Genomic DNA, 24,712 nt, shown 5'->3' on the forward strand with positions numbered 1-24,712 from the left:
TGATTTCCCTTGGGCTATGTGGCAGCTTCTCACATGAGTAAGTTCAGAACCTTCTTGCTTGTCCCAGTTAAATTAATTTGTATGCTGAGCCATGCAGATAAGGGCAAAGAGTTACATTCATCTTCTCAGCTGCTCGGTGACCAGGATGCTTTAGGAATTCAAACAGAACGAGCTAGTATTACTGAGATGGGAAAAATGTTTGTTACCATGCAGTCACCTTCACGTCGTGTTCCTCATGCATCGTGTCAGTTATCAGTCCTGGGAGGTGCTGTATTTCTGAGTAAGAAAAGTCTGTGTGCCTTTTCCTCCTTACATCTCCAGTGAGATTTTAAGATGCCTATTTCTTGGGGCAATCTTTTTATGACAAAAAAAAAAAAGCTGCTCTTCTGGGGATTAGACTGATGTTCTCAGCTGATGTCAGAGAAAATACATAGCAGTCTCTGGTGGCCAGGGTGTGATTTGAAATTGTGATCTAGAGAGGGAGAACTCTGATATGTTGCACATGGTGTAATCTCTAAATTAGCATAGTATGTCTGATCTCTGCCAGAGGAGACAAGGATTTTTGGTCTGAACCAAAATAATTGCTTTCACATTGTTAAAAGGAAATAATAGAAAACGATGAAAAAGTGGAAGTCTCTTCAGCATCATCTGTGGGATGTTTTCTCTTAATTTGTAGCTGTCCTGACTTGCTGGGTTGTTGCACAAATTGTATTTCTTTCATAGATCTTTTTTTTTTGGTTGGTGGTCTAATAATTTTTTTAAAAATGAGTGTTATGGTATAGTTAACAGCTGTGCCTTTCAGGCATGATTTTTTTCTTTTTCTCAGAAAAAAAAAGTACAACAGGCACTTTTAAACTGCATTTGAATAGGTCTGTCTGGTAAAGTGAAAAACACCCATGAAATAATGAGGCAGCACAGGAATACTGCATTCTGACCATCAAAAAGGTCTGCACACATTTTTTCCATGTGGAGCACATACAGCACAGGAAGCAATTCATGGTATAGCAGCAGCATACTTATTCTCCTCGTGCTCGGTACTTTGAGTGAATGAGAAAAGAAGGAAATGGGATCTCTAAACAAAAAAGAGACTGATAGGCTTATGCTATGGTAATTTTTCTATTAGTTTCATAGTGTTCATCACTTTAACAGGATGAGAAAATTTTGAGTAAAATTACCAGAAATAATTTTCTATCAGTGCTTTTTAGTCTTGGCATAGTTATGAATATTTCATGCATGACTTTTTATTTTTACTATTAAAATCTATATTTAAAACTTCATACTCAGCTTTAAAGTTTGCTCTGATTTGAAATATAGTAGTCTTCAGAAAATAGGTTTAACTTTCTTAAAAGAAGAAAAAACTGAAAATTATAAAAACCTGAAAAGAAAAACTTGTCTTAATTACAGATTCTTCTGGGCAGAGGATTTTGCCTTTCTTTTGAGGCTGATTAAGTTGTTTTTTAAAAGAAAATCAGCCTGTGCTTTGGGCTCATTCCGGTGACTTAAACAGGTCCCTTAATTTTACTTCTGAGTAGTCAGCTGAGTTCCTCAGGTGCTCCAGTGAAATGTGCCTTGGAAAACTGGACCTCTAAAGACAAAGTAAGGCTTTAAAGACTAGATTACTAGCTTTCCTGGAATGGCTGAGACGCACACAGTAAGGCTTCACTCTGGCAGCTGAATTGGCAAGAGCAGACCTCGTGCCCGTTAAGTCCCATTGGTGGAAAGTCCAGTGTTAGAGATGAGCTTATCTTAAACATAAGGGAATTAGTCCAGCTTCCATTTAAATTGCTGGCAAAGCTCCAGCTATATTCAACAGGAGAAGGGCTGAGGCAACAGGCACACAAAACGCTGTTTCTAGGCCTGATCCCGGCTTTTCTTACACATCCAAAGCTCATGCTGAGTATTGTGGTCACTTTAGCAGGATTAAGACTGAGCGGATTGTTTGGGCAGATTTATATTGCTATTCATTGTAAGAAGTACTGATACAGTTCTTGGTGATGTTTGGTTAATAAATATTCATTTGTTAAAACAACAAGACACCTGTTGACAAGGTAAACTGTGATTGTTCCAAGCAAATTGCTGAAGTGTGGTAGAATGTCATGTATAATAATCAGTTAAATGGGTCTTCTGTTATCTGTAGCCCTCCTCCAGCAAAGCACTTAGGCATGTGTTTGCCATTAAGCACCTGACTACCTCCACTAAAGTGGATCTGACTGCCCTGCTGTATGTGGAGCACGTATTTTGGAGAAATAAGGCCTAAATTACTTGGGATCCACTGTATTCTGCCTGTGGTGTGTGTTCTCAGTCCTCCGGGAAAGTCAGTCGTGCCCAAACACAGCACCTGGGCTGATCAGCATTTTGTAGGGGGAAACACCTAAGGCGCCTGTCACTTTACACTCTGTCACTGGGTTTAAGTAGCAATCTTGCATGCTCACTGGTGCCATAAGGTTATAATTTGTCACCAAAGCAGCGTCAGGAAAGAGGCGTGATAGTTAAGTGTCAGCTCAGAGATGCAGGGCTGTCAGGGAGGCCAGCATTTGGCTGTGAGCTGTGTGAGTGTGGGTGCCTGCACATCACCTGTGACTACTGACGGTGATAATGACCATCTTATTGTTACGGGTGATTCCGAGCAGCATGTTCTAGAACACTTCTTTTAACTAAAAAGGCAGATTTAAATGTATTCAGACATGTCAGTGATTAAGAAATGCCCATTTCCTAAATTAGCCTCAAACTTTTCCTTATCCCTTTCTCCTATCTGCACTACATTAAGAAAAAAAAAGGAAAAAATGTGATCAGTGACAAAAACCTACACCTGAACAGTGTGCGTGGGGTGTACATATTTTTTTTCAGAGGAGAAAAAAAAAAAATCAGACTTCAGCCTGAAAAACGTAACAGGCCATCTTTAATTCATGCTTCTCAATATAGTTACTACAAAACCATTAGAACCATAAATGTTTCCTTATGTATTGAAGTAACCAGTATTACATACAGGGACATTCCAGTTCACTGACACGGAGTTTTTTGTTGTATTTGTGTACATGTATAATTCAGGTTCCTTAGCAGGATTTTGAGGAGAGGAGGGGAACTGGAGGTGATAACGTAGTGGACTGTCCTCTACTAACAATATGAGGACCAATTAAAAAATACAGATAAGCAACATGACTTAACATAGCCTAAAAAAGACAGGTGAGAAATAGAACACCCATCATATAAAGATGAGGTGCTAAAATAACAGTCATGTTAGAAAAGGATTAGCCATTTGGGATTTGAACTTGCCACCCACTGAAAACAGTGGCAAAAATCCCACTGAATTAAACACCTCGGGCCCTTGCACAGGACTGATTAGATGCTATTCATAGAATAATGTATATGCCAAATAATGCTGTTATTCGTCAAGTAAATTATTCATCAGATCCATCATCCTGCCATTTCTTTTCTGGCAGAACTCCCATTGAAGTCAATGGGAGTATTGTCTGAATAAAACCTTTTAGGATTGGGCCCGAGTTTACACAAAATGCAACTGAGGCAACTTGTTCCTCTTCCTTGGGTTCATAAAACCACACGCTGGACAACAGGTAGGCAGCCGGGGTGCTGCACCGTGCGATGCTAATCATTCTTCCACCGATGCCGATTATCCCCTTGTTTCTCTTTAATCTACCTGTTGCCACCTCGATTTGGGGTCTGATCCTGTTAACGCGTGCGTGTTTACGTAACTTAAACCTTGCTGGCAGTACAGCCCCTATCAAGGTGAAAATGAAGTTAACCTGCCTGTGGGCTCTGGACGTCCTGGGGGTCAGCCCTTTGGGGTGCGCTCTCCCGGGCTCTCCTGGTGCCCTTTGAGAGCTGCAGGACGAGCAAAGAAGTGCAGCTCTGACCCGGGTGAGCAAGAGGTTTCTGACGTGACGTTTTCTCTGCTTTTGAATGTAGAAGCCTGATGATATGGCTGGTTTGTTCTTCTGGTTTATCTTCCAGCTTACAAGTTAAATGCTTTGAATCGGATTGGATTCTTTTTTTTCCAAAAAAAAGATAATGAATCTCGCTGTCTTGATAGGAACAAAGTTAATACAAGCAAATTGCTTAAAGGATTTGCACTTCTAGCTGTTAAAATACAACTCAGGCAACTATCTACAGCGCTGAGCTCAGCCTCTCATTACTACCTCTGGGAATGTATAATGGTTACCTTAGCTGCAGGTGGGCTCCCCCGTTGCTCCAGGAGCATGTTAGAAGCATCTTGAGGGTTGCAAGTAACCTTAAAGAAAGCAGGCATAATGGCCTCAAACAATAGTAATTGCTGTAGCTCCTGAAGTGCTCTATATGCCTGAAAGGTGCTGTGCAAATGGGGCTGTTTGTGGGAGACTTCTTGGGTTTGGCTTCTCTGGCAATTGAGTGGTTTTGTGAAATGGAAAATATTCATGGACGCTGAGCATAGTTCTGTGTTTAAATCTGTGGTAAAGCAGTTGATACCAAAGCATGCTTAGGGCAGCGAGAAGATTGCAGAAGACCTCTCTGATGGTGGTGAGACACGGGTGGTCTCAGCCCCAGGAGAGGTCTATGTCTCCCAAAACATTATCGGATGTAACTGCTCCTCGCTTTTGTGACAAATCAACAATTTATATGTGCAGTTAGTACGTAAGGATGTGTTTCCTGGTGTAAAGTTTTTTCTAGCATCTGCAGTGACTGGTGGCTGGAGCTAACACTTCCATGGCCTCCATGTCATCTGCTAGGAATTTCAGAATCGAAGCAAACTGTGCATGATTTTCCAACCTGCTGTGCTGAGGGTTTTTATATCTGCTGCTCTGTTTCCACTCCCTACCTTGTTTTCCTTGACAACCCAGGTTCCTCGCTCCTCTGAGAGAGCATCTCCCTTGGCGTAGATCTCCCTTCTCCTGACACCCTCCAGTGACGTGAGTTGACCCAGACCTGCTGCCTGGGACTTTATGGCCCGCAGAGGCTGTGCAGATGCTCTGCACGTACGGCTCTGTAAAAACTTTCGCGCACAACTTCCCGCCGGGCTGCACAGCAGCCCATCGGCAGTCCCCGCAGCCGCCTCTTGCTGCCTCGCCTGGGCCAGCGCCGTGGGGCGGCCCGCGGTGGGGCGGCCCGCGGTGGGGCGGCCCGCGGTGGGGCGGCCCGCGGTGGGGCGGCCCGCGGTGGGGCGGCCCGCGGTGGGGCGGCCCGCGGTGGGGCGGCCCGCGGTGGGGCGGCCCGCGGTGGGGCGGCCCGCGGTGGGGCGGCCCGCGGTGGGGCTGGAGGGGACCGGGCCTGGCCCGGGGTCTCCAGCCTCCCCTCTCCGCCGGCGCTGCTCTCAAGGCTGAAGCCCCTGGGCCGGGGCGGGGCGGGCGCGCCGCCAGCGGGGCTGTGCCCCTCGGGGCTCTTTCCGTCCCTCTCTCCCGCTCTTCTCCCCCTAATTACGGCAGAAGCCAATGAGCGGGGGGCGGCGGCGCCCGCTCGGACCCGGCGGGCGGGCGGGGAGGGGCGGGGGCGGGCGGCGGCGGCCGCACTCGCCGAGGAGGAGCGCGGGAGGCGGGCGGGGGCAGCGCCGCCGCCGCCGGGACTGGCGCCCGCCACCGCCGCCCGGCACACGGCCCGCGCCCCGCAGCGCTCCGGCCCGGCCCGCGGCCGCCGGGGGTGCGAGATGGCCGCCGAGGGGAGCCGCGGGGTCCTGGGGCTGTGGCTGCTGGCGGCGGCGGGGCTGTGCGGCGGGGTGGCGGCGGGCAAGTCCCCCAGCTGCCACGAAGTGCGGACGGCGTTTCAGCTGCGGCAGATCGGGCCCCTCAAGCTGGTCCCCGACGTGCCCACGGCCGGTCAGTACCGACCCACCCGCGGGGGTGGCTTCTCCGCGCCGGGGCGTGCCGCGGGGCGAGGGTTGCTGCGGGCGGCCCGGGGCCGGGGGGCCGCGCCGGCCGGGCTCGCCCCTGCCTGCGCCCTCGGAGCGGCGGGGCTCCCCGCGGGCGGCGGCGTCCCGGGGTCCCCCCCCGGGGTCCCCCCCCCCGGATCCGGTGCCGCCGTCGGAGGCTGGGCGCCCGGCCGCGAAAAGCCGCTGCGCCGCGGCTCCCTCCAGCCAGCGCCGGCGCTCGGGCCGTCGCAGGTAGCGGGGGACGGGGCGGGTTTGGCACGCCGCTTACTAAAATAATTTTAAGAGACTTCCTAGGAAAAGAGACCAGAATGACTCCTCGGTTTTTGCGTTGTGTATTGCTCGTTGATCGCCACCGTAAGCACCACACTTTTCTTCCCCGCGTTTAAGACCAGTGTGATCCCTTTGCTAAGAACCTAAAGCGGAGGCTTCCTCCTGTAAAGGCTCCCTTTCTTAGAAGGCCAAATTAGTAACCGAGTCGTTAAGGAGCGCTTGGTTTGCTGACCAGATGTAGGGATCCTCGGGCAGGCTGGTGAATACGTGGTAACTTCTGAATGAGGAAGAGTTGCCCGGGATATGAACTCGGGAACGTTGTCCGAAGGAAAGGCAGAGGTAACACCTTGGAGGGATACAGTCAGGAGAACTTAGCTTTTGCTTGGTTAAGCAGTAAGTCTGCAGTACTTAGTACTTGTGAAAGTTGGTGAGTAGTGTGGTGTTCCCTTCTGCCTTTTCATACAGCTCCTGACGATGCGTGACAGCAATGAAATGGAAAAGTAACACACGTATAATAAGAAAAGACTTTTTTGCATGGTCTGTAATTACCCTGTAGAATTCATTGTTAAGGGGATAAAGTACACTTTAATATCAAAAAACGGTTAAACTTTTATGAATGCCCATGTCCCTAGATAATGGAGTCGCATCCCTGCCTCTTACATGTTTTGAGATGTTTACGAGAACTGGAATAAAAAAAGCAAAGACTATCAATCTCCTAAAACACTCTCGTGCTAGCACAGTTGCCTGTAGGTGTGTGGTGGTATAACTGTCAGTTTGGGTTGTTGCTTTATTATTTTTTCACTTTTTTTTTTTTTTTAAAGCAGTTCAAAGCCTGCTGAGTTTGATGGAAAGACTTCTCATCTTAAATGAGTTTTGGATATGTTTTCTGGCATGGCTTTCTGCCTTGGGGACTAGGTTTGATAGGCCATTGGGCTGATCTCTGAGGGCAGCTCTTACGGCTGTAAACGATTGCACAATGCTGGTGATCTTTACCTTCACTTTGCATCAAGTAGTTGAGATGACACATGGCTGTAAAGCTGTCCGTGAGCAAGGAATCATTCCTCATTTTGTGGCACGAAGAGATTTGCAGGAATGGCATTTCGAAGCTTGAATTATGGTACTGTTTGCTTGTACTGATAGAGGCATCAGATCACACTTGTCTTTGAGAGCTAAACATGAAAGCTAGTAAAAAAAAAAAGAGGTAAACCAAAACTTTTCGTCCATTTTGATGCACACTTAAGCCTCTTTCCTGAGCTCTTTCTGGAAGAAATTCTTCAAACTTTAATTAAATTGATTGTTTTACATTTTCTATAAAATTTTAGTACTTGCAGATGAAACCTGGGGAAAACTGTGCACTTCCAGAAGGAAGGCGTAGATGCTGTGATGCTTCAGAGAGGTTTCATTGTATTCTTGTGTCATGTTGAACTTTCCTATTGAATAACAAGCTCTCAGAAAATAAATAGCATGAGAGAAGGTGAGGGAGGGGTAATATGCTTTTAAATTTTAGCTCATAAAGGTTTCTTTTGAAGAGGATGATTGGAACAGAGGAGAGCTGAGGAAAAGTGGTACATATTGATCGTCCCTGTTCGTTAAGTATACTCAGCCCCACCAAAGCTTGCGTGTTTTAATGATACCTTGCCAGACAGTAGTGCCTCCTGTCTTGTGCCCTCTTTTAATTAAGTACTGAAGTGTTTTCCAGTGTTTTCATCTGGCAGCTGTTATCAGTGAATATATCTTAATACAACCTCCCCTTCTCTCTCTCTCTCCGACATAGAGGCTCATTTTATTATGCATTTTAGCAACATGCAAATGTTGAAGCATCTCCCCTGAAGACTTCAGACAGTTGTCAGTTAAAGTAGAAGAGTGGAAGAGCGGTGAGCAGCCGGAGTGATGCTGGAAAGCAGCGTGCTCAGCTGAATCTGGCACTGAATGAAGCCTGTGGAGACCTTCCCACTAACTTCTGCTCACGTCGGCCAGACCTGCACAGGCGCTGGGGTGCTCCTCAGTTGTCTGCATGTTCTTTTTGGCTTGTTTTCTCTAGAAAATGGAACTTTTGCAGTCCTGTTGTCTGTTTACTAGATATTTTCAATCACAAAAGTGTTGAAAGCCCTTGGCTAATCTCAAGCCAGTGTTTATAGGCTAATACAACAAATCCGACAGAGGTTAAAGTCGTAAGGATTGTTAAGTTCTTATAACCTTCGGAAAATCAGTAGCTCAGTTGAGGAGAGAGGCCCAACCTAGTGCTGGGTGAGGGATCAGCAGGGAGACTGTCAGGTGTGTATTTTCTGTCTCCTCTTATGGGTGGTGCCTGTTTCAGCCCTAACAAAATTAACTCCAAATGTTCTGGAGACTTTGTAGCCTACACCCTCCTGTGGTATTAGTTGTGGCTGCAGTGTGAAGTTGCACGCTGATGGATCCTGGATCCAATGATGGATCCCAGATACAAGCTTCATGGGGACTTGTAGATGCTTCTCAGTGTTACATGTGGTCTGCAGACAGGTCGCTGTGATCCCAAAGTGGGTAGGTGAGTTTAGAGAGGGACGTCGGCATGACCTACAGTGAGATGGAGGGTGGCTTTGGGCAGAACCTGCCAGCCTCTTGTATAAAATTAATTGGCAAGGGAAGGAGGAAGACTCGTGGGGAAAACAGGCTTTTGTTTTTAAGGTGTGACGTGAATCTGGCAGCAACCTTTCTGAAAAATCACCCTTGCAAAAGAGCTCTTAGAGATGCCTAGGAGCCTCCTCTTAAATTTTTCTTCCATAGTTTCCCCAAAACATGTCAGATATTTTTCTGAATCTAGTCCATTAACAAATGTAGGACTAAGAAAGAAGAGTGTTTTGACGTGGGATGTATGAGAAGCCCAAACAACAGGTGTTTTTGAGCAGCAAATCTCCCTGGTCCACCTGTAAGACTTTTTCCTCCACTAGTGGAGGCTGTGCTAATATTTGGTAGTCTGTTTTTCTGGAATAAACTGAATGTTTCAAGGGTAATTTGCTGCAAATAGCAAACAGATTGGTCAGGTAAAGGTACTGCTGCTTTGGCTGTGATTCAGAGGAAGGGTTTTTTGTGTCTTCCCCCAGACTGGAAAATGAGGTAATATGTTCCCGGTCTTGTACTTTGATTATCAGAGGCTGAGATGTGATGTTTTTATAGGAGTTCCTTGGTTAACATTTTGATGAGGGAGAATTATATGCTGTCTCCAAGGGTGAAGGGCTGTGTTAATCCTGCCAGGGGACTAAGCCTTTGGTTCCAGGGAGTCTAGATATCTCAAACCTGATGCGTACTGCTACGTCTGGTATTCCTCCCAGACATGGGGCTGCCGTTAGCGATACCCTGTCAGCCCTGGGTTATATTACAGCGTAACTGCACACTGGCACGGACTGTGTTTAGTCCTGTTTATTCACAGGCTTCTCTGTGGCATGGAGCACGGTGGTGGCTGGCTGTCACTGCTTTCCAAATTCACAGTAGAAAAACTGAACTAATCCAACTGGAGTCTGTGACTTGTCCACCTTCAGGCAGTGAATTGTAGCTGAACCAGAATAAAAGTAGCCCTCTTGATTCCTTTGGTAATCGTGTAACCGCGAGAACGTCCTCTCCGTTCATATAGGCTCAGTTCTCTCTCTCTTGCTTACTGACTAGTCTACGATCGTGCAAAGAAGAAAGTCTGTAAACATATGGTAAGTGTAGAGATTGAAGAATTGGGCTGATTTCTGGTAAGGAAGGAGAACATCTGTCATTCGTGAAAGAGTTCTCGGAACTCTTTACCTTCTAAATAATCATCTTGTTGAGGACTACCAAAAGGATGATTTGCTTATCTTGCTGCTCTACTGCTTTACGAAGAGCACAGAAGCTGCCCAGATTGTGCTTAGGGACTCACTTCTGAAGGGCAGATTTTGTCCTATTAAAAGCTGCTTTATTCTCTCCTGTCATCCTGCACCTTAAATCAGCAGAAGCATTCATTACCATGTGTATGTGCCGAATATCCCGTAGCAGAGCTGGACATGCATTAACAATTTATACAGTAAAACTATTTTACTTTCTGAATAGCGACAGGGAAGAAGCTCCTTGCTGCTTGTGGTGCATGCATGAGACTGGATCTCATCCCATCTCAGCCTGTGGCAAAGCTCCCGTTGTGTTGAGAAAGGAGCATGAGCTAGATCCCATTTGAATTTATCCAAGAATATCTATTAAACTAGCCATTTTATTATGAAATGGGTCATATCACACTTTATTTTCCTGTTTTTCTCTTTTATTACCACTCAGCTCTTTATTTCTATCATCTTAATGAGAACACTGCAATTCCCCCGGTAAAGGTGCAGTGCTGAAACACATTTTGCTCACAGCAGCATTCTGTCAAAGTCACTCACAAGTCTGGTGTGTGCCAGATGTGAAATGTACTTGCTTTATTGGCTCTGGATAGTTTTTGCCCCATCAGAATGAGTGACTAAAATCCTCTGGTGTGAACTGCAATTAATACTTGGGTTTACTGTTCACCTGCATATGTGGTTGTGCGGGACTGCCTTCAGTAGTGTGGATGAAGGGTACATCTAGGAGAAGGGGTTGCTGGATGAGCACAGTCACGGTAATGCTTAGAAGCAATGTAGGGTGGTTAAGATTTTAAGAAAAGGTACGAAAAATAATCTTGTTTCCATGGAGTTTCTTTTTCTTTTAGAAAATCCTGATAGTTGTAACACGTTTGTGAAATGTCCTTGGCATTACTTGCAGCTTGTTGTAATGGAAGGTTTTCTTCCTGTTACACTTAGTATTTGCTTATTTATGGACACACAGACTTCTTGGTGGTTTAAACCACAGAGTGTTGACCCGTTGGAGGGAGTGGACTGGTCTAATGTGAGATAGATTCTTTTCCCATCTTTGTCACTCTCTGCATAGCCTAAAACAAGGCCAATAGTACCTCAGTTTCCCTTTCTGCAGGCTGTAGCATGATATGTTATTTTGAGGGGTATTACTGAAAAACTGCCATGAAAGGGAGGTAGATCAGAGCCAAAGTATCAGTGAGCTGTACCTTCGTTTCTTCAGGCTGACTTGTACTTAATTCTTTCTTTATGTGAGGAAAAAGGCTGGAAGTTACCTTAGTTTCTGAAGAACTGGAAGCTGAACCTGAAAGCTGTCCTTCCTTCACTCCTCTCATCCAGAGGCAGTCCCAAGGAGGAAGCAGGCTTTCCAGAGTCTCTGAGCAGTCACAGGCTGAAGCCTGCACTTGCTGCGATAGCTGTTCAGAGCAGAAGAAAAGCTATGCTTTTGCAGCCTGCAGCTCCTCTGGAGTAAGGATGCTTCCTTCGTTGATCTCAGGATTTTATAGCACTCTTCGGGCTCAGACTGTCACCAGGAAATGTTAACCTAAAGCTGGTCATGACTGTGGATGCAGGCAAGACTCGTGCCAGCAGTAGTATCTGTTTCTCCCCTCTTCTTTTCCCATGCCTTAAATTTCTATTTGACGCGGGACCAGCTGCCCACTCTGTAATGCCCTCCTGGGAGTAATCTATACGCAAAAAATCTGTTTAAACTTACTTAGTGCCTCATAAAGATGGAACCGCTGTTCCACTGCCAGATGGAAATCTACAGTACTCATGTCCGTGAGCCTCAGAAAAAACAGTGTCCTCTGTGACTTGCATGAGCATTTGGTCCAGGTGAGTAGAAGACTGGCTTAGTTATTCAGATCAACCTTTCCTGTAAATGTCTTGGGAAGGAATCCAAGAGTCAGCAGAGAATCTACTCTTCCCCAACACACAATCTTGTTATCAAACTGAGTCGAGGGAAAGAGCCAAGTATTCCTGCAATTCACATGGTCTATTCATTCTCTCAAAAATCTCTGCTGAAAAGGCTGTGTAGTGATTTTTTTTTTTTTTAATGGTCAGCTCAAGATCTGGTGATTCTGGTGTTGAACTGGATCTCAGGATGGAGAACAAGCTTGGGAAGAAATGACTCATCCTTAAAATACTGGTGGCTCCCAAGAGCTGCCTCTGTAGCACCTTATGCGCCACTGAACTTTTGCCATTGGATTGTAATCGAAAAGTAATAGAAAAATATCCCGCCCACACCCCCGCCCCAGTATTGCAGGGCTGAGCAGTCCGTTCTTAACCAAAGGGCAGTACTAATGAAAAGGCATTAATGTGATAAGTGGAAACAAAGTTGGCATGATAATAATCACTATATAAATCAATAAAATACATCAAAATGAGTAAAAGCTTTTATAAAGATTAATCATGAAACTTGGCATGAACCTGAGGATCTGTAAAAAGCAAGGAGATGTGTAAAACACACCCTAGGCAGTAAAATGGATTTCTTTTTAAAAATGGTTTTGCTTTTAGATGGTATAAAACTAGAGCTATAGTTCCAAGTATTGCAAAGTCTTTGTAATTGAATCTTTCTCCCATGAAAGCATAAAATGACATGATTGAGAGGCATATGTTTAATAATACTTCAAATACATACTCTTCACTTACCAGTTTAGAGCACAGCATCTGCTTCTAGGGGAAAATACGAATTTTGATGGATCAGAATCAATTTGAAAACAGCAGCCAAGCCCATGACACAGAATTTATACTTAGTCTCTCAATCTTTGTCAACTTGATTAGGTATCACTATTTAATATGATAGAATCATCCTGATGTCTATGAAGAGAGATTTACAGATATTTGTTTCATTCACATTAAGGTAACTTCTGAGCAGCATCAGTGGATGAAATGAGGTACCTGGCTAACATTTAATGATTTATCTTCTTAAGGATAAAAAAAAAATATGGGGAGGCAATTCTGTTTCCACCTTCTACCAAGCACTTAAGATTTAATTTTTTTAAGACAATATAATATTTGATGGAAAAAAGCAAAATATTTCTGCACAATATCTTATTCTCTTTGGATCTACAAAAGTAACCTGAGCCCCAAGCTAAGAGCTGTGTCCACAGGATTACATAGTACAGACTTAGAAGGACAAGGATTTTTCTCTCCTTTTTTGTCCTTCATGACCCAGGGTGGTGTTCTGTAGATCCAGGTATGCTAGGAGACTATGTATGAACTGGACTAGTTGCAATCTGGACAGGGAACTGACTTGTGTTGTGTGTGGAGTAAGGGTAGTAGGACTGTGTGCCAAACTGCTCTGTTTTTCAGAAAGATAACGGGTGTCCAGAATACTTTTTTTTTTTATGGCTGCATTTTGTCCATTTCAAGACCTAAATATTTTCTGTAGCAATGCTGATACTTGGAACTAGCCTTTGCACCTGAACTGCTTTAGCAACATTCGTCCTTATGACGATCACCCTGTAGAAGAATGTAAGGACAATATTTGTATCCCCGTTTTAGGGTGTCAGATGAAACTCAAGTGGCTGAGAAGACTTTGCCAATTCCATATGGAGTCCTGTAGTCTAGTGGCATCTGATGGCAAATAAACCTACATAGCTTAGAAAGGCAATGTAACAAATTCCGTTGCTCCATGGTTTTCTTCAGCAGACACTTCAACTGCCTCTGGTGGGTTTACTCTTGAGGTGAGGGGTTTCTGCACTTCTCTAGTAGGGTAATATCCAAAAGCTCACTCTGGATTGAAGGTGGTCTCTTCTGTGCAAGGTGCTGCACAGGCCTGCCAAAGGCTTGCCCTAGCAGTCTTACAGACAAATTTTATGGAGTGCTTGACTGTCCTGGACCTCCCTGGGGCTCTAAGTGCTGTTGTACAGCACCAGGCACCTTAGCAGTATTTACCAAATGATTTATGATGGAGCAACTGCAACCTTGCCTCTTATTATGGATAAAAGCACTATGCATATACTTCCATCAGAATAAATCCATCTATTTTACTCTTTTCAGTACATCAGTTTTAAAGGATGGTTATTAATTACCTTATTAGTGTATTCATACATGCATGATTAATGTGTAAAGTTTTTACTTGTGAAATTTCAAGGCACTAGTTCAAAGAATACAGAAGGAATGTAAGACAATGGAGGAATTTCAAATATCACAGATGATACCATTAAATTTATTTGCTACTTTGTGGACTCAAAAGTCTCAGGAAGTATCATTAATACATATAATATCCTCGGGTTTTCTTTTGTGTTTTGATAGCTAAAACATAGGAATAAAGAGCAAGTGTAGCCAGGAAATTGCATAGAAACTTCAGAGCTGCAGAAGACAGAAAATTATTCCCCTAGAAGTTGTCTTTAATCAGCCTTTCCCCTCTTTTCTTTTGATACGTAGTTTTTAGCCTACTTTACATGATTCTGTGCCATATTCTGCCTTTCTGTGTCCTTACTGGGGTTCTGTTAACGCTGGTGGTCAACATATATATGCATTTGAAGTATGTATATATGGATTTTAGCTCTGCTAATGACTCTGCTTGCTTCCTGGGGTCGCGATCTTTCCCTCTCCAGAGTTTTTCCATCACACGGTGGATGTGACAGCCGTTCTGGAGGGCCATCCTTCTCCGAGGAGCTTGTTCTGACAAAGAGCCCCCACTCTGCGGCACAGACCACTGTCAGGTCCTTTAAAAACAAATGAGAGACAAATTTCAGAGAGCTGGGTTCCGAACCTGACAATATCAGATAGGTCATGCTAGCTTTGTTTGGCAGCTAGTTAAACTGGATAGTTCGGCACATCCCTAGATGTTAATGGTTAAATGTATTCATTGTTCCAACAAGGGCCCTATTCATAAGGGGACTATTCTCTGCTCGTTATGCATGCATAATTCCCATTAATGCTACTGGGGGTTAAGTGTGTATAGTGAGGGGGGAGAATGAAGCTTATGTTTACACATCCATGTTTGCGCTCAGAGAAGAGGTTTTGTAACACATGAGAAATTGATTGTGTTTTGACAGATTCTTTAACTTCAAGGAACTTTAAATCTCTGCTTTAAAGAGGGAATGAGAATGGGGGGAAAAGTGACACTTGTATAACTGACTACCGCCTTGCACACCATACTTTGTCAATGATTAGAAATATTACTCTAGTGCTATTATTAGAGAAACCTTTTGAAAGTAACTAAGTGCTCGGAAATTTAGGGTTCTTATTTGGGCATCAAAATAATGACTCAGAATCTTTAACTTTAGGCACAAAGTTTTGCAAACTTTTGACTCACGTTAATCAGGGTGACAAGATTTTCTGATTTATATACAATATGGGTATTTTCCATAGAAAACCTTCAGATTAAGATTCCTCACTCTTAGGTGCACATCAAAGTCATGTAAAAGCCATAAAGAAGCTAAGCATCGCCTAAGAAAGCCTTTCAAGTTCCAGAAAGTGCTTGAACTACTGAGGGTTTTGAAGTGCTCTAATCTCTGACATGGGTGACGTGCTAGGCTAGCACTTTTTTGTTTTGTCACAAATCATCCATGCACGTAGTGCAAAGGGACCCTGACAAAGTCATTTTACTTTTGAAAAGGGCTGCTTTTTTCATACCATTATGTCTTCTATTCACATCTACATGTTTGCTTCCACTTTGTTCAGGTCTAACTAGCAGGGCATTTGCATAGTCTTCCCTTTGTTCTCGGTAAATATGGAGTAAAATGAGCAAGATCCGTGCTGTGAAATTAAAGCTCTACTCTTGAGAGATCTTAAGGGCCAAATCCCTCACAAAAGGTACAGCAACATAGTGCCAAAGGAGCTAGTGTCCAGCACAGCTTGCCCTGCGTGTTTGTGCTAGGAAATGTGAATAAAGGGACAGTAATCTGGTGAAAACTGGGTATAATTAGAAAAATACACTGCTGAGAGCTGCTGAAAGAATAGAATAATAGAAAACTGCTGAAATGGACCTGAAGTGATCATCTGGTCCATTCCTGCTACTTGCAGCCAGGATAAGCTGTGTTTAAATCAGTGATAGAAGATCGCAGCCTTCTTAGGCTGTTTATTCCAGTGCTTAATTACCTTGCTGCTTTGTTTTTTTTCCTAATGCAAAACCTAACTCTCCCTCGCTAAAATACAAGCCTTTTGCTTCTTATCCTATTCTTAACACCTTCCTCTTTGCAGTAACATTCTCGTACGTGACAACTGCTCTGGTTTGTTCTGCTCTGAAACAGTGCTCTATGCATTTGCGTTAGTGACAGATATAGCATTAGGCTTTTTTAATGTAAGTTAATCCAGCCTAACTCTGGGACGCGTGCAGTCCAGTGAGCTTTGTAACTAACCACATGTACTCTGAGTCTGAAATAAATTGACATAAAGTGCCCTAGTTTAACCTAGAATGAACGAAGTTAATTCAAGATCTGGTGACTCATTAAGCATCATGACTTGATTTGCTGTTTGAGCCCAAAGAATATGTTTCTTCCTCCTTTGTAAATTTTAGCGTATTCTGAAGAAGGAATTGTGTAGCAGATGGATAGTGTGGGGGTATCAAATTCCATGCTCATTGAAGCAAAATAACTAATTCACAGGTTTGCCATGTAATGCTAGAGGGGAGCATGCAGAACAAGCAATTTTCAGGTGATCAAACTCTCAACAGCAGTTGAGTTGCAAGGTTGCTAGTTGAAAACTGCAGTGTTATAGCACAGCAGCATGGAGATACCTGGAGACACGAGGCTTATATGAAGTAGGATGTCTCAGGGCTGCAGTGGGACATTACTTCTAACTTGAACAAAATATGTATTCACCCTAGACTTTGCAGCAGTAGTTCACTATATTGCAGGTGTGTAGGCCAGAAGGTGGAAATCGGGCTACTGAAAAGAGAGGAAGGTGGCCAAAGTTTTAGGTCTCTTGCAAATAGAAACAGGATTTCTAGAGCAAGTCTGAGGATCTCCAGTTTTCCAGGTAAAGAGTAGCTCTGGGCCTTAACCCTCTGTTCTTCAATGTGTCACGCTTTTGGGGTGTTTATTCTTGAGCAATGTTTTATTGTTACTGATATAGGGAAATTATTCTTGCTTTGTGGCTGAAAAAACAAGGCTCAAACAGATCAGGGTTGTTTATGCTTACATCTTCAGGTGGATTTGGTCTTGCTCCGGCATGCTGCACATAACTACAATCCAGTGCTGTGCTGGAAGCAGCGTAGCCATACCTGGCATGATGCTGTGCCTGAATTCAGATCGTCCTCTACTGCTTCCAGATCAGACCTTGTGTGTTGCCACTCCAAAGCATGGATGTCTGTCTGCAAAATACTATATGGCTGTACTCCACGTGACTTGTCCTGGGAGTCTGTCAGAGGATGAAATCTCAAACCCTTCCTGTGCTCCTGCCCCATTGTCCTTCCCTAAGGAAACGCAAAAGGTGGGAACTGGATGGCGCGAGTCATGTTTTTAGAAGGGACAGGGGCTTGCTAAGTAATATTTGGGGCACAGCACCCAGGATCTTGTATGGCTGCCCTGTGTTGGCAGTCGAAACATTCCCTCCTTGCAACCCACAAGATGAATCAGTTTTTCGGAAGTGCAGAATAGCATGTGCTTTTTAGTTATCTTCTATTTTTACACGGGCAGTTAAAAGGAGAGGTGTAATAAGTCTGAAGGCAAGAGAACAAAGCATATGTAGAAAAACCACTCGCTTCCCAAAACAGAGTAGGGCTTTTAAAAAAAGAGATTGAAAACATTGCTCTCTGAGAAAGGCTTTCAAACTCCTGTGCAGAGAAGACTTGACTTTAGTCTCCTAATCTTAGTTTTGAAGTATGGGAAAAAAATATATCTGTTACCATTTGGAGCAGCCCGAAGTTGTATTTGGCTGAAGTATTGCATTTTCAGTTTCAAGCTGCAGTAATCAAATTTGCTCTTCCTAACCTGGTTTGCCCTAGATATGTCAGGAAATATAAACATTTGCCTTCCCCCAAAAGTAGCTGTGATTTGGCTGTACCTGGTTGTGATCTAAAGCTCACTGTGAGCTCTGCCTTTGCTGGTCACGGACCTGCTGTACTCTGTGGCCTTCTCTGATAGAAATAAACCCCAACTGTGATGAAAAGTGTCGATGTCGTTTGTTGGCAGGGCTGTTTGCTTAGGCTTGGAAAGTTTATTCTAGAGTCACTATCACAGGTGCCAAAACATTAGCTGAGCAGCAAGGACTGAATAGGCCAGCTCGTGTCAGTTTGGCTGCTGTGCCTCTGATGGCTGCCATCCTCAACCCAGCTTCCTTTCTAACTGCCTGCCTCTGGCCTTTCCAAATGTGGATTGAGCGTAGCCAGTGCTGCCTGCCAGTGCGTATAGCTGACTTCAGACAGCTCCGCGACACGGTGGACCACTCTGTCTATCTTGAATGATTAGGTCTGAAGCATCAGTAATGCTGTAGTTTTGAATGCAATAACACAAGCAAGAAGGGAAACATAATCAGGTCAATGTACTGTAAATGGTGCCTTGTTTTAGTGATGTAAGGGAAGAAACATGATTTCTTAATTTATATAACAGGTGCATAGGATCAAAATCAAAACCAGGCTCTCAGAACACTGAACACACACACACACATAGCAAAAGGCAGTCTCCACTAGGAATTGCTTACAACCTAAGCAAACAAATGAAAGGTAAGTATCCTCCTCTTTTACATGTGGGAAACACAATGTGGAGACAGAGGGACTTGCCTGCGGTCAAACGTACGTTTTCATATTGCCAAACCTAGTAGCCCATCAAAGGTTTCCACACTGGTTTTCAAAAGCTGTTGGTCTGTGGTCCCAGCTTAAAGGCTTTTGGAACGTCTTCCAAAAGATCCTGCCTCTCAGTTTTTGGGAAGCTACATCTGTTTCAGAATCCGTTATCTTGGCTCAAGATGTCCCAGCAAGATACAGGCCTTCCTGCTAAACATACTGCTGGGGTCCAGGAGCAGGAGGCATCATGTGCAGCGAGCTCAGCTGCTTTCCAGCTTGGGGGTATGGCTGGTACTCAGAAACAGGGGAATGGTCCCTTCAAGTGGGATTTCGTTCTGGACCTTCTTTAATCCAATTCTTCATTCCTCATTGCTGCTGCCCTGGGGAAGCAGCAGGTAGAATTTGCTCCTGGTACAACCAGAACATTTTCTGTGCTCTAGGCGGACAGAACAAAGCACAGCAAAAACAAATGAGGAAGGGCAGAAGGCCCTTCGCACTCCTGACTTCAGAAGAACTATGTGTGTAAGTGGAAATACTGTCATGGCCCTTAATTTCATGGGGGCGAGATTAGCTTGCTAATGGGTCCTTTCTGCTTTTTGGACCGCTTAATACTGTCAGAAACTCCTTGACGTGTTTGGGGTTTTAACTGTTCGACCTTCCATTGCTTTTAATTGAATGTATGCAGCTAAAAACGCAAGCACTTGTCTGAAATCAAGTGCATGTTGCTCTACAGTATTAAAGTGCTTCTAGAGTATAATTCTTTGTAGGTTCATTTTTCTGTTAACTTTGACTTTTTTATAATAGGAAGTTGTCCGGTTGTCCGGGGTTCCCTGACTATGCTCTTGGAACAGGATTCACTTCAGAGTTTGACCCAAAGCTTGCTGAGTTCAGAGCTGTGTTAATCTCAAACTACTAAAGCCCCTCACAAGCATGAAGCACAGTGTTCTGTCTTTAACTATATTTAGTTGTTTTTTATATGAGAGTTGATGCCACTGGGTGTCTCCATTGACATCAGGGGGTGCTGAAGCAAACCCTCTGGTATTACTTACTTCGCCTCTTTCCTGCCCTTTGTGCAAAATATTGCTCGTGTGGTCTAGCATGGAATGAGTGATCTGAGTATAAATTTAGGTTCAGCCTAGACCATCAGAAACAGGCTACTGGTCTCTTGTATGTGACCCGCGGGGCTGTCAGCAGGTACTTTTGGGGTGTGGTGAATGGTGGTTGTTGCAGACTGTTGTTTTCATTACCCTTAAGTACTGTGCAGTTGTCCTGCACTTGTCAACATGGCTTAACTCGAACAAGCAAGCATTCAGCTCTGCCAGCTTTACCTGCAGGGGTGTGTGGATGTGCAGAGGAATAGACTAGCACAGAAGTGTGGGGCCAAACTGCTGAGACAGCACTTGCAAATTTTATTTCTTCTGCATCAGATTTTATTTCTTCTGCATGCTCATGCTGAATGAGTATTTCTCTCTAGTTAGACTGTCATGTATGCTGGGCTCTTTCCTCTTTTGCCTGCTGTGGGTTGCCTTCCAATGCCTGTGCATCCAATTTGTGGCAGCAAACTTTAGTTTTACATCAGTGTCACTACTGCTGATAGCAGTGGCATTAGCTGCATAAGGAACCGAAGGAAGGGACCAAGATGCAGAGACCTTGTGATACTGTAGCCTTGCTGTTGCCTGTTTTAATTAATCACTGTGTCATGGGTGATGAAGTTGAAGAATTGGCTGTAGTGAGGGGTGTCTTGCCTAGTAATCAGTTGCTTAGTTTTGGTTCAGCTCTATAAATGATTTCTATTCCTTTTGTGTAAATTGTATCAAGAGCTCATTGTGCTTTTCTTCAAATTATTGGGTAATTCGCCCAAGTTTTAGAGTTTTCCCCTTTCTTCTCCCTAAAAATAAAGAAATAAAATGGACGGGGGAATGGAATCCTAAAGAAATTAGTGTAAATACTGGTGAAAACTCTGATAGCAACTGTCCAGTTAGCCTGTGTGTAACTTAACTTGTGTGCATGATTTGAGAATGAGAAATGGCCAGACTGGTCAAAAGCATTTGGGATTTGGGCTGTAAAATCAACACTCCAAAGATGGATACATATTTTTAAAGGAAAGAGAACATGTTGTCTGAGCACTTGGCCTCATGTATGGCTTTCAAGTGAGATGTCAAAAATGGAAGTATTCAAATCTTGGGGGGGAAGGGAGGGTCAGAGAATTGTTATTCCTCACTTTTCCAATACTGTTCTTGCAATTTCCCCTTCTGAGGCTGTGGCCCAAATATCTAATAGTCCCTTGGTTCCTTGAGATTTTCCTTTGCTTTTGTTTCTTCTTCCAGTCTACCCTTCTTACAGATTTTTATGTTGACAGATAAAATTAAAAAGAATAAGAAATACAATTGAACATGAACATGTCAATATCTTTGAAATTTTCTGTGCTGTGCCACCTTATATGGATCTTACCACAGTGGGTAAAGCATATTAGGAAGCAGTTCCTATATTAAAAAAAAAAAAAAAAGGTCATCTGTCATTGGTAAAAGAGTTGGCATTAACATCTGGATTATCGTTAGGCTTCAAAGTTGAGATGAATGAGGCAATTCACACCTCTCATAAAGCTGTTTTATTTCATCTCCCTGTAGAAGTAGATAGGCAGCCTCGTACTGATTTGCATTCGGAAGTTTTCTTTATAACTGTACAGGGCCAGAAATCTACATCTTTCATTTAAAAACAGCTTCAGTTTTGCTGTAAACACTATAATCTGCAGAGTGCTACATAGCTGTGTTTCTGTTTAGGCATTCCACCACAAGTGGTTTCTGTGGCACTTCAGGTGCAGAGAAAGGCAGAGTTCTGTGGCAGTGAAATGCTTTCCCCACTGGAGAGCAGGACTGCAGTTGTTAGTTTATTGTTGTCCTTGGATGATATGGAGCAGGAAGTTTTACTAGGCTCCTCTAGAAAATATTTTGTATGTATTTATGACTGTTGTTGGTGGAAAAAACGTATGGGATTTTCTGCTGTGAATGTGGTGAGACATAATGAAAGATGAGTCATAGTAGACTCTAAATAAATTAATGAAAGTTCTTGTAATTTTTCTCTTACCTCTGTATTGCAATTATACATGTTGTCCCAGGAAGGTTGAGGAAGGAGTTGGCATTATAGTAAATAATGCAGAAACCCCCTTGATGGAGACCCACTGACCTCTGTCAGCCTAGATTGTTTTAAAATGTACTTTATGTGCATCAGTCTAGTTTTCATGTTTTTATATGAACTCTAGGGGAAACAGAAGGAGGGATCCTCAAGAGTGTAAATCTTTTGAATTTGCGTGTACTCTGGAGCTAGCAAGTCCTTTCGCGTTCACAACCTTATTGTCAGCAAGTCTCCCAGATAGGCCCACATTCCAAGAATTTGTCTCACTTAGCATTGGGCTGATGTGAAATTATTTCATTTAATCAGCATTAAACAATTTATCACCCGTCTATAGGAGTGCAAGATCTGGAAGTAGTGACCACTGTGCTCTCCCTTGGGCATGGCAGCTAATGCTTGCCCTGCTCAACACCTGGCACTTACTCATCTGAGTCTCTTCTCAGCTGTTCAGTTTTAAACATTAACAGTTTGGACTGGGATTCTGTAAGGTGGGTTTCATGCCTTCTGCTCCTGAAATTATGCCGTTTCTGCGATCAGGGCTGGCAGGGGATGGGGGGAAGACTGGAGGAGGGAGTAGTGAACTGTAGGAGGTTAATCACCCTTTCTTTGTTTCTTAAGGATAGTACTTAGGAGCAGTGGTGCTATGGCCATTTGGTATTGACACCAAAGATGCATCTTCCAACATCCTACTGAAAACCAGGCTGTTTTGGGAACCACTGAAAAGTCTCTAATTGTAGGTGCTTTGTAGACATGTTACAGGATTTTCTATTCCTGTGTACACGTTCCATCCCATCTTATTACTCCAGTGCTCATAGGAGTCGTATTAGAGGTCTGGTAACAAGCGTGAGACAAGCCATAGTGGTTGCAGCTGCCTTCTTGGTTGTTTGCCTTCAGCCTCCCAGGTACAGCCAGAGTTTCCAAGAAACAACTGAGAAAATTGGGCATGAGTAGGTCTCTCCCTGCAACAGGTGCTCCTCCTTGCAGGAAAGCTGAGGCCCATGAGCTGGAAATGTCTCCAACTGCTCTGCTTCTCCAGGACATCCCACAGGTATGCAAGCAGTTGGAGGAAGGCAGGCAGAAGGGAAGCTGAGTGGCCGTGGGGAAGAATGGTAGACGAGGACCTTGTTTGAGGAGGACCTTGTTTGAGGAGGGTGAGAAGTAGTCGGAAGAGGGAGTCAGGGGAGTAAAGGGGGAAAGTGGCTAGTTAAAGGTTGTGTAGGTTTTGATGAGTGGAGGGACATTCAGTTTAGGGCACAGTCAGACACATTCTGCTCCTCAGGTCCAGGCATGGGGCAGGTTCTATGGGGTACAAGCTGAGGTGAAAAGCTAATGAGTATAAGCGTGCAGTAACCTATGGTGTAGGGCAGAAAGTGGTTTGGAAACTAGGCCAAAAATCAGAATACAAGAGCAGTGAGAACCAGGCAAGCAACAGAGAGAAGTGGGAAAAAGTCAGACAAAAAGTACTTAGCAACAGGCCTAACAACGCTGCATTGTGCAGATGCTGCCCTTAAGACCTGTGTATTTTGGAGAGTTCCTGCTCCGGAAGCCGATCAGGGCTGGTGCCTGATGGTCTCCAGCTGTCCTGCAAGCTGTGGCACTTGCTGATGCTGCCAACTCTCTGGAGTCATGACATTTAGTGCTTCTTGCTGTTCCCCTTCCTTTCCCATTCAAGGTTTCCACCCCCCTTGAATTTGCTGGCATAATTCCAGTGCAATCAAAATGGTCCTCCTATTTTGTGGGGTTTTTATACTTATTTTTTTTTAGTTCTGCTCGAGAACTCCTGAGCTAATGCAAGCTATTTGACTTGACTAGACTTGGAAGTAGCTGCACATGCTAGTAGTTACATTAGGAGGTCATCTAAATGGTGCTTGATAAAACTGGAGGTGTTTATCTTTTAGCCTTGATTATTTCAACTGGAATAGCACATCTGGTCACGGTCTGAGTGATGCTTCAGTGTATTTTAGAATAACAGTGAGAATGTAAAGTCCACTGGTCAAGTTAAACAATACCTCTGTTAATATACAATATGAAACAAGGGATCGGGGGGAAAGGAAATTTTCATGGCTTTTATTTTCCAAACTGCCCTTTTAAGTTGTCATGCTGAATATATAGATGTTGTGAAGCTTCACATAGAGAGAAAGGACAAATGCAGGCTCTGCTTTGGTATTTCTTCAGCTTTTTGGCCTTAAAGGGACCTTTAACATACTGTTTGTCTATGTAGTCTTCATATTAAAGCTGATAGTGAGATTAATTTAACAAAATAGAGCAAAGAGTTAGAAACAGATTGAAACGTTCTTTCTGACTAGTCAGAAAATGTGTGTGGGAGGGCCTGGCCACAGGTTACCTGAGGCGGGAAGAGCAGACATCTCCCTTTGACCTAGACAAAGTGTCTCTGCTCCCTGGAGCCTACCTGGATGTTACCCCTTGCTTATGGGAGCAGAAGGTTTATAGGGTTAGTTGCTATTTAACATACCACCGTCATTTGCACCAGTGCGTAACACTGTGCACCAATCCATCTGTTGCACTTGCTTGTTGATTTTTCAGGTAATTCCTTGCATGCGCTACTTCAGGCGTAGTAACTACCATATTTTAAACATTGGCAAATCAAATAGTAGCTGTTTGACTATGCACACGTTGTGCTCAAGGAGTTTAATACACTTTGTGTGTCTTTCTAGTTGAAAACATTTTATCAGTTGCAGTGGGACTGAGCTGTGCTGTGAGGTTGTGCACAGTGAGCTGTGCTCCCCGCTAGGTGAGAATGGTTTGTGTTTCTGTGGGTGAGTGTTTCTTGACAGCAGCCTTGCAGCTGAAGGTAACAGTGGCTTTAGCACTGCTGGGGCACGAGAGCTACATAGAGAAAGGACCTCACAAACTTCTGGCAGCTTACATCGGCTGGATTCCCTTTCCCCAGTGTGGCTGTGCTAGTGTGGGCTTTTCTCGTGCACCAAGTAGTTGCAGTGGGAGCCCTGG

The 24,712-nt window shown here is 44.0% G+C and overlaps 1 protein-coding gene across 3 annotated transcripts in view; it reads left to right on the plus strand.

Moving 5' to 3' along the window:
* The first annotated feature begins 5,548 nt into the window (after positions 1–5,548).
* Positions 5,549–24,712, plus strand: part of LOC104023679 (glypican-5) — a 388,175-nt gene continuing 369,011 nt past the window's right edge. For 2 of the 3 annotated variants that reach the window (XM_087739174.1, XM_087739175.1), the window contains exon 1: positions 5,558–5,801. In XM_087739174.1, coding sequence (XP_087595300.1) covers positions 5,633–5,801 — 169 coding nt within the window. In that variant the 5' untranslated portion in view covers positions 5,558–5,632. Of the gene's footprint in view, positions 5,802–24,712 lie in introns of all 3 variants that reach the window. The other variant, XM_087739176.1, reaches the window with a different exon arrangement.

Source organism: Nipponia nippon, unplaced genomic scaffold (genome assembly GCF_047370975.1).
Source record: "Nipponia nippon isolate SJK-2023a ecotype South Korea unplaced genomic scaffold, ASM4737097v1 scaffold_7, whole genome shotgun sequence".
NCBI lineage: Eukaryota > Metazoa > Chordata > Aves > Pelecaniformes > Threskiornithidae > Nipponia > Nipponia nippon.